The following is a 17,409-nucleotide window of genomic DNA, read 5'->3' as shown; positions in this document are numbered from 1 at the left end:
ATTTATCCCACTTTTCCTTGCATATGTTGGAAACACTAGACTGCCCAGAAAAACTTACCTTCTTTACAAACCACTCACATGGTCCACTCGTACGCCTTTCCTCATTCTTTTCTCTACCTACAATTTTCTCATCATACCATCTTACTCCCTGGAACTATGCATGCCAAATGGGAATTAAAGCTGCAGATGATATTAAGGCTGCTAGTCAGCTGATATTAAAACAGAGAGAGTACCCTGGATTATCCAGGTGGCTCCAATATCATCAATTAAAAGCAGGAGAGAGAGTGTGAGGAGAAAGGCAATACTGCAGGCTCTGAAGATGGAAGAAGGGACCATAAGGAAGGAATCCACGTGGGTGCCCTTTCGAGGTTGAAGAAAGGGAATAAACAGATTCTCCCCAACAGCCTACAGAACAGCCCTGCCTATACCAGGATGCTAGCATTGCAAGACCTGTGTTAGACTTCTGACTCTCGGAACTGTAACATAAGAAATTTGTATAGTTTTAAGCCACCCAGCTTGTGGTCATTTGAAACTGAATATACCTCCATATATAATTATCACAATTCTACCTATCTTTCAGGGCCCATTTCAAAAGTCTCTATAACGCAAAGATTATTCAGCTCCCACAAGATCCTTCTCTGCCAACCACACTGGAGAGGCTTCCTTGCTCCTTTGAACCCACAAAAGTATCTGATGGACATAATAGGTAAGTCTTGGTCTTAGCCACTTACCAGCTACATGACAGTGTGAAGTCCCTTAACCTCTCTGTACTTTACTTTCGTCATCTATCAAAAAACAATCTCATGAGGCTGTTGTGAGGATTAAATACAGGAAAGAATATACATTTCAAAGAATTGTGTCTGGCACACAGTAAGCACTCCGTTCGCATTAGCAATCATCATTAACTTTATTCTCACCTGTTTTTCAGAGTCATGGCCACATCACGGTCTTATCACCATCCCAGACATGTGCCTCCCCACGCTTCCTCAGCAGGGCGTCTCTACTGCACGAGAGACAGTCTAAAAACAGTCTAGTTGTACTAGGTGAGTGGCAGCTAACCTCAAAAAGCTCACCTCAGAAGACAAGAGAGCGCTGGAAACTGGAGCAATGAATCAAGTGGACCAAAATTTATATACTCACTACAGCAAATATAAATAAAGATGGATAACTGAATGCCACAGAGAGGGTTTAGGAGAAAAGATAAATGTTAGTTAGGAAATGAAAGGCACCCTCATTAAAGACACTGTGATCAAGTCAGTAATTCTCTCAGCTCCTCCAGAATCTAGGATGACCTGAAATTTTTACTTCTTCATTGGTAAAGCAATTAATACACTCCTTTTACTCCTTTAGAAATGTAACAAAGCGTAACAACTTTGTGAATTCTAATAGTAACTTCAACAATTTACTAACATATACAATAAAACGCTGCAAATGTGAGCCTTTTCCCAAATGGAGAATGGAAAATTTATATGAAATTTAAGATGTCCATTTTTAATGTGAAAGCAATAAGACTTTAAGACTTTGTCAAGATTTTGATGGAAAGGATCATTTTCTCTTGAAAGAAATAATTATGGATATACCTCTTTTAAAACATTTGAATGTAAGTTTAAAAAAGAAAAAAAAAAAAAAAGCAATGAGCTCCACCAGAGGTAAAAAATAAAATCCAAGCTAAGATGTTAAGAGAGACACCGTGACAGATGCCTACGAGGATGCTCTCACCTGAAGGCTGATGATAAGGCTACAACTGATTCAGGAAAGTGATCAGTAGTCAGAGAAGGTTAGAAACTCCAATCTCAATTTAGAGACAGTATCAACTAAATTATCTTAACACCAAAAGCATATTTGCTAATTTACTTACTAAGGGTCAGTTCTACATGGTAATATGAGAGAATGATAGCAAACATCCAGTGAGCTTTAAAAGGTTTATACTGTAGGGGCACCTGGGTGGCTCAGTTAGTCAAGTGTCCGATGCCTGATTTCAGCTCAGGTCATAATCTCAGGGTCATGAGATCGAGCCCTGTGTCAGGCTCCACACTCAGTGGGGAGTCTGCTTGAGGACTGTCTCTCTCCCTCTCCCTCTGCCCCTCCCCCTGCGCTCACACTCACAGGTGCACGTGCCCTCTCCCTCTAAAATAAATAAATCTTTTTTGAAAATTTAAAAAGCAAAAAGTTTATACTGTAGCCTCATTTTAAGAAATGCTAAATCCAAGAGAAGGGAAACCCAAATAAAATAACGTGAAAGATTTTAACTTAATGCCATTTAAAATGGCTACCTAAAGCAAATTTCTTAACATTTCTTATGGCAACAAAAGACAGTGATGGCTTTAAAATGAAACATGTATTCAACAAATATTTACTATATGCTCAACTTTGTACTAGACACTGAACTCAGAAATAATAATACTTGAAATACTTTCAGAGCCCAAGCTTACAATTTAAAATATAAATTATGCAGTCTCGAAGTGCCATAACGAAGATAAGTAGGGAATGTGGTAAATGGACATGGAAGGAGGGATGCATTCAGCCCAATCACGGAGAGAAGAATAGGCAGTCACCCAAAAAGAGCACATAACTGCACAGGGAAGGATTACCAGCACACTGAATGGGGAAAGGATAAGACGTGCCAGGGATACCTGATGGCGCGCCCAGGGGCCTGCAGTCAAGACAGAGGAGAACCTTGAGTCTGGGAATCTCAAGCTGTTCAGTGTGACTGAACACTGGAAGGTCAGGCAGGAAGTGACCACATGAAGAAGTACAGAGAAACTAGAAAAATAATGCATCTTTGAAAACCAACAATTAAAAGCAACACTCCAGAGGTCAACAAGAGCTGCAAAGTCACCTTGAAGAAACCAAATGGATCTAAATATAATAGCATTTGATAAACCCCAAAATATTAACATGCTTAAAGAAATGTATCTTGGCAAAAAGGGGATGATCAATCCTATATTGAAAAACAAAAGAGAGAGAGAGATTCTCAGAACCACTTGACTTTGCCCTCCTAAACGCATTGTTCAGGAGAAAGCATCTTAGCCAAACTCCAAGTATTACTGTCCAACTGGTAAGGCAATCTGTACTGTGAAGAGAATTTAGCATAAACCCATTAAAATTTCAAATTATAAAAATCAATCATTCATTCATTCAGTAAGTAAATATTTATTAAATCCCTGCTGTGTACGTTCTTCCATATTCTAAGGATACAGTGGTAGGCGAGAGAGTCGAAATTCCCTGCCATCTTGGAGGTTATTAAATGCCAATGAGGAGAGAGAATTAAAATATAAAGAAGTCATATATATTTCAATAATGAGAAGTGTTACAGAAGAAAATAAAGCAAACATGGAGGATGGGGAATGTAGGGATATGGCAATTTTAGGTAGGAAATCAGGAGTAAAAAGAAAAACTGCAGTAAAACTGAAGGAGGGAGGAGAATGGAGACAGAGGGAAAAGCAAACAGCCTTATGCTTCTAACTTGGCTCAGGCTCAAAAGAGAGAATATATTAGATGCTCCAGTCAATGTGATAACTCCATTTCTCACTGCTATATTCTGATTTAATTACTAGCCTCTGAGCTTGATGAGTGCAGGTTTCTGAATCTTCAACGCTGAAGGCCAGACGTTGGTCCTGGACAAATTCACCAAGGCAAACGAAAGTTACCCCAGGCGGCTTTTAGGGAAAAACCAAATGACTTCTTCAACCTTCCTTGATCTTTGGCAGCGGTGAGAAGGATTAACCAGAAGGTGATAAAACTAGAGAAAAGATGACCAGTGACAACAGAGCTGCAAATATGTGGGAGGAAATGGAGGCACTGCTTAGAGAGAGGGAGAACGATGCTGGAGAAGGAGAAAGACAAGCTCACCTGCTCTCCACAGGAAACAGCATGAAGGAAGCAAAGGACAGAGGAAAACAATTCCAGAAAAGAGGAAGGAGGCTGAAATCAAAAAGAAACAGGACAGGAGTGCCTGGGTGACTCAGTTGGTTGAGCACCTAACTCTTGATTTTGGCTCAGGTCATGATCTCGGGATCGTGAGATCGAGCCCCGCATTGGGCTCCGTGCTCACCCTGGAGTCTGCTTGAGAGTCTTTCCTTCTCCCTTTGTCTCTACCCCTCCTCCCACTCATGTTCTCTCTCTTCCTCTCTTAAATAAAATCTTAAAAAAAAAAAAAAAAAGAAGCAGCAGCAGGATAGCTTAAACTGTTAGGCAGTTTTGTGAATGGAGTGACTCCCATGATTTAAAGAACAGAAGGCCCTGGCCTCTTCAGACTTTCAGACCACACTAATGTTGACGACAAATTCCATAAATGCAAATAAAATGAAGTACAAATGAGCACACCAAAAATCAGTAGTAAGGGTCAGGAACTTCAGACTAAGATGTGAAATTAAGAGTACTTAATATTCAGTGAACGATGCTTCTTTTTAGTTCAAAGCTCATAAGGGCAATATTTTTTTTTTTAAGATTTTATTTATTTGAGGGAGAGAGAAAGAGAGCGCAAGCAGGGGAGGGGCAGAAAGAGAGGGAGAAGCAGACACCCCGCTGAGCAGGGAGCCCGATGCAGGGCTCGATCCCAGGACCCCAGGATCATGACCTGAGCCGAAGGCAGACGCTTAATCAACTGAGCCACCCAGGAGCCCCACGGGCAACATTTTAAAACATGTATTTCAGATAGTTAATAATCAAAACATGGTTAGTATCTCGGGCATTATTTACTATAACTCTATTGAAAAAACAAAAAAGATGAGTATGTTAACCATTCCAACAACAAAACACTCTTCTTAAAAATATTTTAACCCAAGGGCACAGCTGGAAAATGAAATCCATGTTTATTACCAAAAAGATATTACAATAATATTAATCGAAGACCTAAAACCTTGCTGCAAATATACATGTAATTTGTACACAGGGAACATTTAAGAGGAAACTATATTCATGTGATTTAGAGCTTTTTGATTTTTCTTTCCCAAGAAAATGTTCAACTGCTTTACTCTGTCACATGTCCAGAGGGAAAACCTGAATTCATGGACTATACTGAATATTTTATGAGTAAGTTTGAGAGACACTTACCCAGTATTGATGGAAATGATTTCTATCAGGGGATTCTTCCTGATCTTTGGCAAATCCAATCGCGCTCCACCCAAGCGCTTTCCATTATCCTTTTTCTGACCCAGCAGTCTCACAGAGTGACCTTCAAATAAAGCATATAAATACACATTAGCATCAGCCACAGAACTTTAATTTACTGCTCTCAAATGTGTTAATATTTTCATTTACCTTCTTCTCTTATGAAACAAACAATATATATACGTACACATACATATGTATATATATGAGAAGATGTGATCATTGACCTAAGAAATACTGCCAAAGCTGTGTGTGCGTCCTGCAGTCAAAACTGCTTTGCTTATAATATTTACACATTTCTACTCCACAGATGACAGAAACAGAAATATCCTCAGAACGTCATTCCATAAGGTATGCTTGCTCTCGAGCATTGACCAGATACATATATGAAGCAGGAAGGGTTCACTTGAGCACTGGGCCTGCCAGCCAACTCACTGTTGGCAGATTAAAAAAAAAAGCAAAAGCAGACTATCTGCTCAAAGCAAACAGCAAATCAAAGAAATAAAGAATTAAAAAGCTGAGATAAGACGACACTTTAGGGTCGGATTTTTAAAAACAAAAGCTTTTAAACATTTTTTTAAAATATTACAAAAGAAAATCAGACTATTTCCAAGAGCCATAAAAAGTTTTGTTAACTTTGAAATTATGAATTAATTGCAATGGTAGAAAATATGCAAAACAGTACTAAGACTTCCCATACCCTTCAGATTTCCAATTATTATTTTTTCCATGTTTACTTTGTCCTTTGTTCATTATATACATAGTACTTTTTTATAACTTTACTGAGGTACATTCTGTAAAATTCACTCCTTGTGAGTATACGATTTAATGATTTTTTTTTAAAGACTTATTTCTTTGACAGAGAGAGAGAGAGAGCACAAGCAGGGGGAACAGCAGAGGGAGAGGGAGAAGCAGGCTCTCCACTAAGCAGGGAGCCCGACCCGGGGCTTGATCCTAGGACCCTGGGATCATAACCTGAGCCGAAGGCAGATGCTTAACCAACTGAGCCACCCAGGTGCCCCCAATTTAATGATTTTAAATAAACACATGCAGTTGTACAATCATCACAACAACCCAGTTTTAGAACATTTCCATCACCCCCTAAAAATTCCCTCAAACTTATTTACAGTCCACCCTTGCTCCCATTCCAAAATACATCACATTCTGTTCATCTGTTACCGGCTGGTAAACCTTTGGATTGTTTCCAATTAATACCTATTAGAGTAATGCTTCTATGAATTCAAGTCTTCATGTGGACATACGTTTTCATTTCTCTTGGACATACTCCTAGGAATGGAACTGCTGATCCTAGGGTCAATTTATATTTAACTTTGTAAGAAACAGCTGTTTTCCAAAGTGATGGTACCATTTTATATCCTAGCAGCAACGTATGAGGGTTTGAGTTCCCCCACAATGTCAACGAAGACCTCATGTTGTGACTTTTTTGATAATAGCCATTCTAGTGTGGTTTGAATGAATATGCATTTCCATAATGACTAATGACGCTGAGCACCTTTCCATGTGTTTATTAGCCAACTGCATGCCTTGTTTGGTAAAATGTTGTGATCGTTAATTTTTGTGTGTCAATTTGACTAAGCCACAGGGTGCCCAGACATTCAACCACATGTTATCTTGGGTGTTTCTGCAATGGTGTTCTTGGGTAAGACTGACATTTGAATCAGGAGACTGACTGACACTAGTGGGCCTTATCCAATCAATCAAAGACCTGAATAGAACAAAAACGGTAAGAGAGAACAACTTCTGCCGGACTGAGGAGCCACGTCACTGCTTTTTCCAGCCTTCGATTCTGACCGAAATACAGGCTCTTCCTGCGTTTTCTTTCTGCCCAATTGCAGACTGAAACTTACACCACCAGCTCTACTGATTCTCGGGCCTTTGGACTTGGACTGGATGGACACATCAGCTCTCTTGGATCTTTAGCTCGTGGACTACAGTCTTGGGAATTCTCAATCCCCATAATGCCTCCATAATGGTGTGCACCAATTCCTTATCATACATTTCTTTTCAACACACACACACACACACACACACACACACCCTACTAGCTGTTTCTCTGGAGAACCCTCACTAATATAAATGTCTACTCTAGGAGTCTCCCAGTATTTTAACTGGAGTAACTGCCTTATAACAGAGTTATAAGAATTCTTAATTCTGCTTACACAATCTTTTTCAGGTATGTGATCTGTAAATATTTTCTCGCAGTCTGCAGCTTATAGTTTCACTTTCATGATGGTATCTTTTTAAAAGTAAATGTTTTTCAATTTAATGAAGTGCACCTTCTCAATTTATTTCTTTTATAGCTCATGCTTTTGCTCTTCTAGCTAAGAGCTCTTTGCCTAGCCCAAGAGCAAAGAGATTTCTCCTGTATTTTCTTCTCGAAGTCTCACTGTTTTAGGTTTTATCTTTAGATCTAGGATCCGTTTTGTTACTTTTTGTGTATAAGGGTCTAAGTTCATTTTTTGCATATGGATATACAATTGTCCAAGTGCCATTTCTTTTCCCTCCTCCCTCTTTGTGCTATTGTTGTCACACATATTAACAGACAGCTGCATAAACTCCAAAAAGATAGTGCCATAATTATTGTTCTATACAACTGTATAGTTGTTGTTGTTTGGTGGGGGGGAGGCAGAGGGAGAGACAGAATCTTAACCAGGCTCCACAACCAGCACAGAGCCCAACATGGGGCTCGATCTCACAACCCTCATGACCTGAGCCGACATCAAGAGTTAGACTTTTAACTGACCGAGCCACCCAGGCGCCCCACAACTATATAGTTTTTAAAAAGAGGAAAAACATACATTTACAGATGACTTCATATTTACCCATATATTTAACCATTTCTAACACTCATTCCCTCCTGAGAATTCAACTGATCATTTGATACTACTTCCTGCCTGCCTGAAGAACTTTCTGTACTATTTCTTATAGAGGAAATCTGCTAGCAACAGAGCGTTTGCTTATCTGGGAGAGTCTTTATTTTGTTTAATTTGTGAAAGATACCTTTGCTGGATATAGAATTATTAGTTGACAGTTTTCTTTGAGCACTGAATACAGTTGATCCTTAAACAGAAGTGAGCTCCACCAAACCCCATACAGTTGAAAATCCATGTATAACTTTTTTGACGCCCCAAAAACTTACCTACTAATGGCTTACACCGTTTACCAATAACATACACAGTTGATTAACAATTATTTTAAATGTCATATGTATTACATATTCTTACAATAAAATAAGCTAAAGAAAAAGTTATGAAAAGCATGAGGAAAATAACACTTACAGCACTGGATTGAAAACAAATCCATGGAGAAGGGGACCGCACAGTTCAAAAACCATGTCAACTGTCAAAGGTCACTACCTTTGACTCTGTTGCTTCTGATAAGTCAGTTATCGATCTTAATGATGTTCCCCTTGTACATAATGTGTCACTTTTTTCTTACGCTTTCCAGATTTTCTCTAAGTGTGGATCTCTGTGATTTTCCTACATGCGATTCATGTGGCTTTTTGGCTCTATAAAGTAATGTGTTTTGTTTTTGTTTTTTTTTTTATCAAGTTTGGGAAGTTTTCATACAGAACTTTTTTTTTAAAAAATGGGGGGGGCACTTTTTCTGGATCTTCTTCTGTGGCTCCATGACACACTTGCTGGTGTGTTGGATGCTGTCCCACAGGTCTCTGAGTCCTTGCTGATTTTTCTTGTTATTCAGAGTGGATCATTTCTATTGATCTACCCTCAAATTTACTGAGTTTTTTTTATTTGCCATCTCAAATCTGCAATTGAGCCCCTTGAATGAACATTTAATTTCACTTACTGTACTTTTCAACTATAGATGTCCCCTTGGCTCTTTTTTTATCATTTCTATCTTTTTGTGATTCTGTACAAGTCACTGCCATCATCCTTTCCTTAAAGGCTTTTTACATGGTTTTATTTAGTACTTGGGAGTCTTTGCTAACTCCAACATTTTGGTCAAAGACAATCTGTACTGATTGGTTTGTTTCTCTTCCTGCATATGGGGATACTTGGTTTATTTGCATGTATCATAACATTTTGCTCAATATAGAACACTGTAGATAATATATTGTAGCAACTCTCAGTTCAGATTGCTGCCCCACCAAGGACTGTTGTTTTTCTTTACTAGCTTACCTGGACTACATCCATGAAGTCTGTCTCTCTACAATGAAAGGTTGTTGATGTCCCTTCTTAGCTCTTCATCCCCACCCCCCACCACCAAGCATGACTTCCTAGGGGTCAACTCTGCGTTTGCATAGTTTTTTATTTAGGAAAGACTGGTCACATGTTTGTTCAAACACCATGAGCCAGTAAGATTTCTATCTGCCAATGGAACTGTGTTATGAGCCAGTGAGGTCACTCAGAGTTAGGGCCATTTTCGAGTCCTGCCCACCTGCCCAGGAAATGCACGCAGGCTCCAGCAGGTAGGTGAGTGTGGGTGGCTTGGGCCCACTCCAGTCTCTGCTGTGCACGTGCAGAACCTCCAGTCAACTAATGGTCTGTGGAGACTTAGCAGGCCTCCTATCACTGCCTCACCTTTAAGAAGTCTGTGTTCAATCCCTGGCTAGTCCGCTTGTCCACTCTTCACACCAAACAGTCCCACAGTCTCAACCAGGTAGAGCCACAGACCCTCCCTGACACTTGCCATCAAAATCTCCGCTTTAACGGACAGTTCTTCAAATCAACCAGGCTGTCTTGGGAGGCGCAGCAAAGCCCCCAGTTTTCACAGCCTGCTCTGCCCTGGTTGAACAACCCTGCCCACAGATCTGACGAAGGAGGATGGGAGTAGGCTCAGGTGCAGACGGCAGAGACTCAGGCTGTTCTCACCCAAAGTTCAGTTGTTTTCACGAATAAACACTTCTCAGTTTGCTGAATATCTTTAGTCAATTTTCAGGGTGCGTGGGTTGCTTGTTTTTGACTGTCCAGCTTTACTGCTGCTCATGAGGAGATCCTTACACAATCATGCCATAAGCAAATCAAAGCCAACTTTTTCAAAGCAATTATTTAAAATAACATCAATACGTAACTGGTACAAGTGTAAGATTCTAAGGCAATTATATACATGTTTCATCATCCGTCGTTTCAGAAAGATGTACTGCTTCCATGTCTCTCGTACAGACAGCTTTTCATGACCAGAAGTAATAAAACCATCAGTCATAGCGTATTTGCACTAATCACTTTAATAAGAAACATTAAGTCCTTCATTCATTCTAAAAATTCTTGCTCTGCTGTAGAAACACAGCTAGAGTCAAGCAGGCATTTGGCACACCAGATTTCACAGATCTTCAAGATAAGTTCAACTCTTCAATCAAAAGTCCAGTTAATGAAGAGGTGAGCAAGACTGGCGTGCTAACATAATAGTTCTCTGAGAGATGCCAAAAGTTCAATAATGACTATGCAAAGGCATGCTATCTTCACACGAGCATGAGGCAAATTTCATTATATCCTGCTGAGATTTCAGTAATACGCAGCCTGCACTAATAACATTTGATAAATTATTCATCTTCACTATCTACATGCAAATAAAGGAACATATCTCTGCCTGATGATATAATGAGTTATTTTCCAATCCAATGATTCATTAAAGAGCAGGAGAACTAACAATAGTCTGTTTTTTTTTAATTGAAAAATATAGTACGCTGAAGACAAAGTAGGAAATAACATAAAAGTCCCTCATTATATCTAGCCAAAGATGAAGAAAATTCAACCACAGAACAGTTTTTTTTTTAATGGACTACAGGAATAAAACTTTTATTTGCTATAAACCAACTCTTTTAAGAATCCTTTTGCCAACAGAACTTCTGTTTCAAATTAATTCCTTAAATGTACAGACCACAGAATAAAAACATACACTGCAAATCATTACCTCTTCTATGTGCAGTTATCAATACTGTAACCATCTAAAATGAACTGAAATTTGACAGGCTAAAGAATGAGAATGAGGAGATGTCTTTGGGAAGAAAAGGAGAGGAACAAGGACTCTGGAACAGGGAAACATGCTCAAGGAATAAAGATGTGAAAAGTAAAAAAGGAAAGTTCTGGAGCAATTTGTGCTGCAAATGAACATGCCATCCTTACGAAGGGACCATGAAGCAAGGAGCACGATTATACACTCACACACTGCTTCTTTGTTTGATCCCTTCTGGCCACTGATGCCTCGCACCGCAATGGGGAAACCATGCAGCTCCATGAATACTGATTTATTTTGTGACTACTGTGAATTTCATCACCCTTCGTGGCTAGATTGAAGAGAAAGGAGGGGGGTAGAAATCAGGACAACAGAGTCTGAAAGAAAAATGGAGAGAAAATACCAGTTTTGACATCATTTCAATCACACTGAGGAAGAAATTAAAGGAGGAAGTATTAATAGGAACAGATGGGAAGAATGATGCTCAGTGCAACCAGATCAGCTGATAATAACAGGAGACCACCGAGGAGATGGTGATAAAGATGCACAGCGATTAAAACAGAGATAAGCAATTTTAATATGAATATTTAAAAAAAAAAAGCAGATTGCCTTCATATGCAGAATGGGACACACTCAAACTTAGTATTTCTGAGATCTTTTATCTTTTCCATTTTAAATGTAAATCTACGTTTCATCTTCTATAAATAATGGTCAAATGTGTCTTGGTAGGTTTATTAACCATCTTTAATAAACATCTCCCTAAGTTATTACTTACCAATGTCACATAAAATTCAGCCCTGTTAAAACCAAATTTAATTTTAAGCCTGAGGCTTTCAGCAGTTATTTTTCAATCAGCTACAAAACCTTGATTCTGTGCTGGTTTTTACATTTGATCCAATCCACTAAAGAATGTTACTAAACCATTTTATGAGCTAAAATTATTATGTATTACAAAATTTTGAACCAGAAACTAATTTTTAAATATAATCCACTATTATATGCATATTTGTAAATGCATAATACTGAAAAAAAACTGTGGGGTAAAAAATGGGCCTGTTTTGTACAATAACCGCTAAATTAGCTGAATCAATATTAATGCTGTTTATGGATCTTTGAGAGCAAAATCTCTTTTCCAAATCCCACAGTGGGAACATTACTGAAATCAAGGGGAAACATTCCACCCATGTCTCCTAGAAAGACAGTCTGTCAACATGTCTGGAAGACAATTACAGCGGTCATTCACAAACAGAAAAGAATCAGCCTCTGGAATATAAGCACATATGTCAACTGAGTGATAGAAACGGGATTACCTACAAAATACGTATTTATTAACTAAATTATGTTTCAACTCACAAACCAACCTTCCCTCCTCTGATTCTCACAGCTAAAGTGGGTTGTACAAATTAGCTTTCGAATATCGTCACACATCACAGAAGTACCAGTGATCCGGTGACTTGGACTCTGGTTATTTATTTTCCTGTCTTTAATTTTTCCTGTTCTCTAAACACTCGTTAAACAGTCATATTTTGCTTCAATACTTTATTCATCGCACCTAATGTCAAAGACCATTGTTTCCTTCATATGTGACCACCCACCTTCCACCACCACCAGCGAGGTTTCATGCCAAGTTTTCTTGGTATCTTACTAACTGCTCTCACTGCACACAAGCTCAGTCCTATTAGCTACCCAGTCAACAGGCCTGTCTGAACCCCAGACTCTGGGTCTGGCTACTGGAAAACTTCCTCGTGAAGCAACCCAACAAGATGCAATGGGTGGAGGGTAGGGGACTGGCAGAAAATTCAAGGAAAAAGAAAAAAGGATAAATGTACTGTAGACACCAATTCTCACTTAAGTAAATGTAGTCACATCAATTTGAATATTACTTAAGAATATTAGAAAGGAATGCTCAATTTATTTATTTTTTTAAGATTTTATTTATTCATGAGAGAGAGAGAGAGAGCGCGCGCACAAGCAGGGGGAGCAGCAGGCAGAGGGAGAAGGAGGATCCCCACAGAGCTTGGAGCCTGATGCAGGACTTGATCCCAGGACCTCAGGATCAGATGCTTCACTGCCTGAGCCACCCAGGCGCCCCAGGAATGCTCAATTTAATCTGTTCTTCTACAAAATGTTTGGAGTTATTACATGACATAGCCTCCACAGGCACTTTTAACTGCTTAATTACAAAGAAAACCAAAAATGTGGCCAAAAATGTGTCTCTGCTCAATCCAATGTCATTCCTCATAGGCGGCATTGAGACATTCCTCTCAAGCAAGAAAGAATTCTCTGATAGTCACACTCAAGTGTGAGCTTCCCTTGTAACAATTTCATTTTAAAAGGAGAAAGCTAAGTAAAGCTAGGAAGGTGGATTAAGTGGAAGTAGCAGCTTTGGCACAAGTTAAAGCTGGAAAACTTCACATGAAGGGCCAGAATGGACTCAAACACACAAAATTGTTCCAATTCAAGCACCAATTTCAGCTTTTAAGATTTCAAACAAGTATGAAGACTTTCAATGTGGACTAGAACAATGACACCTAGGAAAAGATGTTAAAATAAGGAAAGAACGGTAAGACTCAACCGCCCAAAGAGACAGAATTAGAAGCGTGAATCCAAGTGTCGGAGGGGAGAGCCTGACTGAGGTGCTGACGTCACTGACATGGATCTCCAGAGGTGAACGAAGCATGATGGAAGCCGACACCTTACCTGATGGGCAGCTGGGCTGGAGAGGAAGCTAAGATAAGGTCAGAAGACAAAGTCCAAATCCCTAGCAGTTTGAGGATCGTTTAATATCAAAACTCTTGGTGCACAAAAAGAGTACCTACGTTACAATCGTAAGGATGTGAAATTTACATATGATCCTAAACTATGAAGACAGATGAAAGCATTCACTGCAATGGAACATTTAAGACAACATTTTCTTCCATTTGCCCAGCATTGCTGGCACAACTGGTAATGACTATCCGTTTAAGGTCATCACATGAAATAAAAGACACACATAACAAGCAGTCCAGGTAAGTAAAATGTCTTCTTACCCTAAAGGAGACACCTTCTGGGAGCAAGTTACCATAAGCCCTGAATTTTGTGTTTTAATTACATCTTTTACAAGCGGATGTACCTTTTATGACAGTGGGAGATTTCTGTGGTGCCAATTTATTTTTCCAAGTGTAAATCAAGTGTACGTCAAAACGCTCAAGAGTTAAAGGCAGTCATATGTCAATAACTCCACATTAGCAGGACCCTTAAAGAACTCCTTAGGTCACTGGCTGTCTTGCTATAATAGGCTCTTCTGAATTATAAATTTGCAAAATAGCTCCAAGGCTTTAGTGTTTACAGCAATAAAGCAATGTCTGCTTCAGTTTCGGTATGTAGGGCATCCATGCCCGAGACACAGAACTTAATCACGGCTCGTGCTCAAACCTACATTCAGAAAATTACTGCACCAGGTGATGAAAGCAGAAATAACAGACCTTACAATACATGGCATTCAGGCTGCTAGGAAACGAGAACATTAAAATACAGACATAAGGAACCTGTAAGCCACAAGCTCCTTATGAACTTTCACAAACTGAACTTTTAAAAACTGAAGTTCAAATTCCCACTTTCAATCACGAATGAAAATTTCAAGTTTCCTCCTGTTATTACTCAACTCAAGCACGCATGAAGGGTGACAGAAGAGAGACAGGAAGTGGAGGAAGTTGGAGAGGTGTCCCATCTACGGACCTTGAAACATACCTCGTCTGCACTTCATTTCCTCTCTCATCATGAGCTGAACACACTTGTACTGTGGCTGTGTGAAGGCAATATGGGAGGAGGTAGGAAACGGGGCACCCGGAGCTTACTTACTAGCTTGAAATTCACACTCTCTTAGTCCTCAACCCCTCGGGATTGACAATAGGGTAAGTGTAGAAATGTAAGGAAAACAAAGATATGCATTTTATATCATAACATAATACAGTAATATATATGCATAACAGAAACAAAAGTTCCATGGTAGTATAGATGAGCTTTAAAAAAGATGTATGAAATCTTATTTTATCAATATTGAAACACAACATAAAGACTTCCAAAATATACCTTCCCCATAACTGGAATGAAGTGTCAGAGATGGTCTGATCAGTGTTTCTAGGAGCGGTGGGACACCGTGAGAGAGGGGTCAACTCTCCCGGGAAAGATCACGGAAGGCTTCACGGAGAGCTGACCCTACTGGGCGAGCCGGATACAATTTAAATACATGATTATATGTATTTCACAGTACATTTGGACACAATACTACTAACACAGCAAGCAGAATTCTTTGCTAGAATTCCTGCTTGTTGCTCATTTTCCACTTAAAACCAATCTAGTTAAGAGCCTATCGCGAAAACCAGATTTCACTGAAAAGATTTATTAAGACTTGGCATGAAGGAGCCCTACTGTGAAAAACCACACCTTCAAAAATGACAATATTTCTAAATATGGTTTATGAAATAGAAATTATGTGAGTTTGAGACACATTCTTAATTCTAATCTAAAGAGTGATCAAACATTATTTTTAAAACTTAATTCTGAGAAATTACAACTAATGTTCATTATGAAATGCTAAAGACCAAAAGTTATCTACATCAAAATTCCCCTCCCTACAGCTTCATTATTTATCTAGCCTAAATACAAAACTGAGATAGAAAACATAGTCCATATCCTTAAAAATATGGAAGGATTTTCCTGACTTACCCATTTGAGAATAAAAACTATATAAAGTGCATTTCAAATAAACCTTCAAAAATTACCCCTAATACACACACACCCAAGAGAATTTTCTCTGTAAAAACTTTTCTTTAGCTTTTTATTGGTTAAATTGGCTTTTTATTGGTTGCTTACAGTCAAGGTAGACTTTCATTCTCTCATTTCCTAAATTAAGCACCTTTACAGTGAGGTAAGACTCAAATATTCTAGTCACAATTTCTCTTTTTTTAAATGAAACAAATCTTTACTGACTCTTCACAAAAAATTACTTTGGCACAAAATGGGGATGGCTAGTAAAACTGAGGGAGGAGAGGGGAAAAACAGATCACAGAGGAAACAAGAAATGTGAAGGAAGGAAATGTGTAAGCCAGGACGTGAAAGGGAACTAGAAATGGGGGAGCAGTGACATTCAACAACAGGCATGAGGAAAGGAAAGAATGAACAGGCCTCACTTTCTCGCTCCCCTCCAGTCAAGGTAAGCAGCTTAACAAAAGTAAAGAACACAAGATTAGAGAACTAGGTTTCAAATTATACCACACTGCTGCCTCGCTGTGTAATCAGTAAGACCAGGGTTCCTGTGGAGCACAAATGAATTAATGTATACAGAAAGGGTGAGTTACAAAGAGCTAGACAGAAGTTAATTACAGTTGCTACTATAATTAATGCAATTGTAATCCTATCAAGATCTATAGCACTAATGACGTTTTTCAAAAGCAAGGAGGAAAGGAGATTTTCAGAACTTTCAAACACTGGAAGTTAAAGTCAGATCTCATTTATTTTTTCAGCTCTGGAGGGCTAAGAAGTAGGTCACAAATAATTGCACTGATGATGATAATCAAATTTGCGAATAATTTTTTAAATATATAAATTAAAGTAGATTCAAGGTCATTCCTATTAAATCACTCACTTGCATCCTGATACAATTTCCTGAACATGAGGGAAGACGGAGAAAGCATAAACAGTGTGCCAGGAACCCCACAGGATCCTGGGTAAGTCTAAGCTTCAACGCCTAGGGATCAGCGGGTGCTTCCCCAACCCAGGATACCTGAGTACAGGGTCCTTATCAGGCTGCAACACTGGCCCCTATGGCAGTGAGTCTAGGTGAAGGGCCACATGGCAGACCCCGCAAGCCTCAGTTTCCCTAAGTTCTGATAAACCACCCTGCCCACTCCCTCTCTGGCTAGGAGCCCCTCTCAGCTACCATTTCTTTCTCCGCAAACATGCTTGAGAGTCCCTGCTCCGGGTAATGTTCTCACCTTACATTAAATCCTCTCGAGCTGCTTTTTTTCTCCAGCAATCCTAGTCACCAAGACGAAAATGGCCTGTCTCGAAGTCGCAGAAATAAACATGCCCCAGGGCAGAAATGAAAGTTGCTTCAAAGAAGCATAAAGCTCTTAAGCAACACCGGGAAGTCCACTGCCCATCAGCACCCAGGATGGCATTACGACTGAATGAAGTAAAGGGTAATGGGTCACGGAAATGCTGATTTATGACTTCGAGACCCTCTTCACTGGAGAATACAGAAATAGACAAAAGAAAAATGCATGGTATGTCCTTTACAAACATTTTCAACTTCATTTTTTAAGTAGGAAGGCAAAAGGAAAGAAAAAGTAAAATCTGGCAGAAGGAGATTAGGGTGTGAGA

At 39.2% G+C, this 17,409-nt stretch overlaps 1 protein-coding gene across 13 annotated transcripts in view; it reads right to left on the bottom strand.

The window, feature by feature from the left end:
- The window catches only part of CDKAL1 (CDK5 regulatory subunit associated protein 1 like 1), an 811,149-nt gene that overhangs the window by 586,838 nt on the left and 206,902 nt on the right, over positions 1 to 17,409 (bottom strand). For 9 of the 13 annotated variants that reach the window (XR_007191477.2, XR_007191478.2, XR_007191476.2 and 6 more), the window contains one exon: positions 5,056 to 5,176. Coding sequence is in view for 10 of the 13 variants with exons in the window: in XM_048225751.2 (XP_048081708.1) it covers positions 5,056 to 5,176 (121 nt within the window). In the remaining 3 variants the exon portion in view is untranslated. Of the gene's footprint in view, positions 1 to 3,852; positions 3,925 to 5,055; positions 5,177 to 17,409 lie in introns of all 13 variants that reach the window. The other 4 variants (XM_048225746.2, XM_048225748.2, XM_048225747.2 and 1 more) reach the window with 1 other exon arrangement.

The sequence above is a fragment of the Ursus arctos genome, unplaced genomic scaffold, assembly GCF_023065955.2.
Source record: "Ursus arctos isolate Adak ecotype North America unplaced genomic scaffold, UrsArc2.0 scaffold_31, whole genome shotgun sequence".
Taxonomy (NCBI): Eukaryota; Metazoa; Chordata; class Mammalia; order Carnivora; family Ursidae; genus Ursus; species Ursus arctos.
This window is presented reverse-complemented; position numbering and strand designations above follow the sequence as displayed.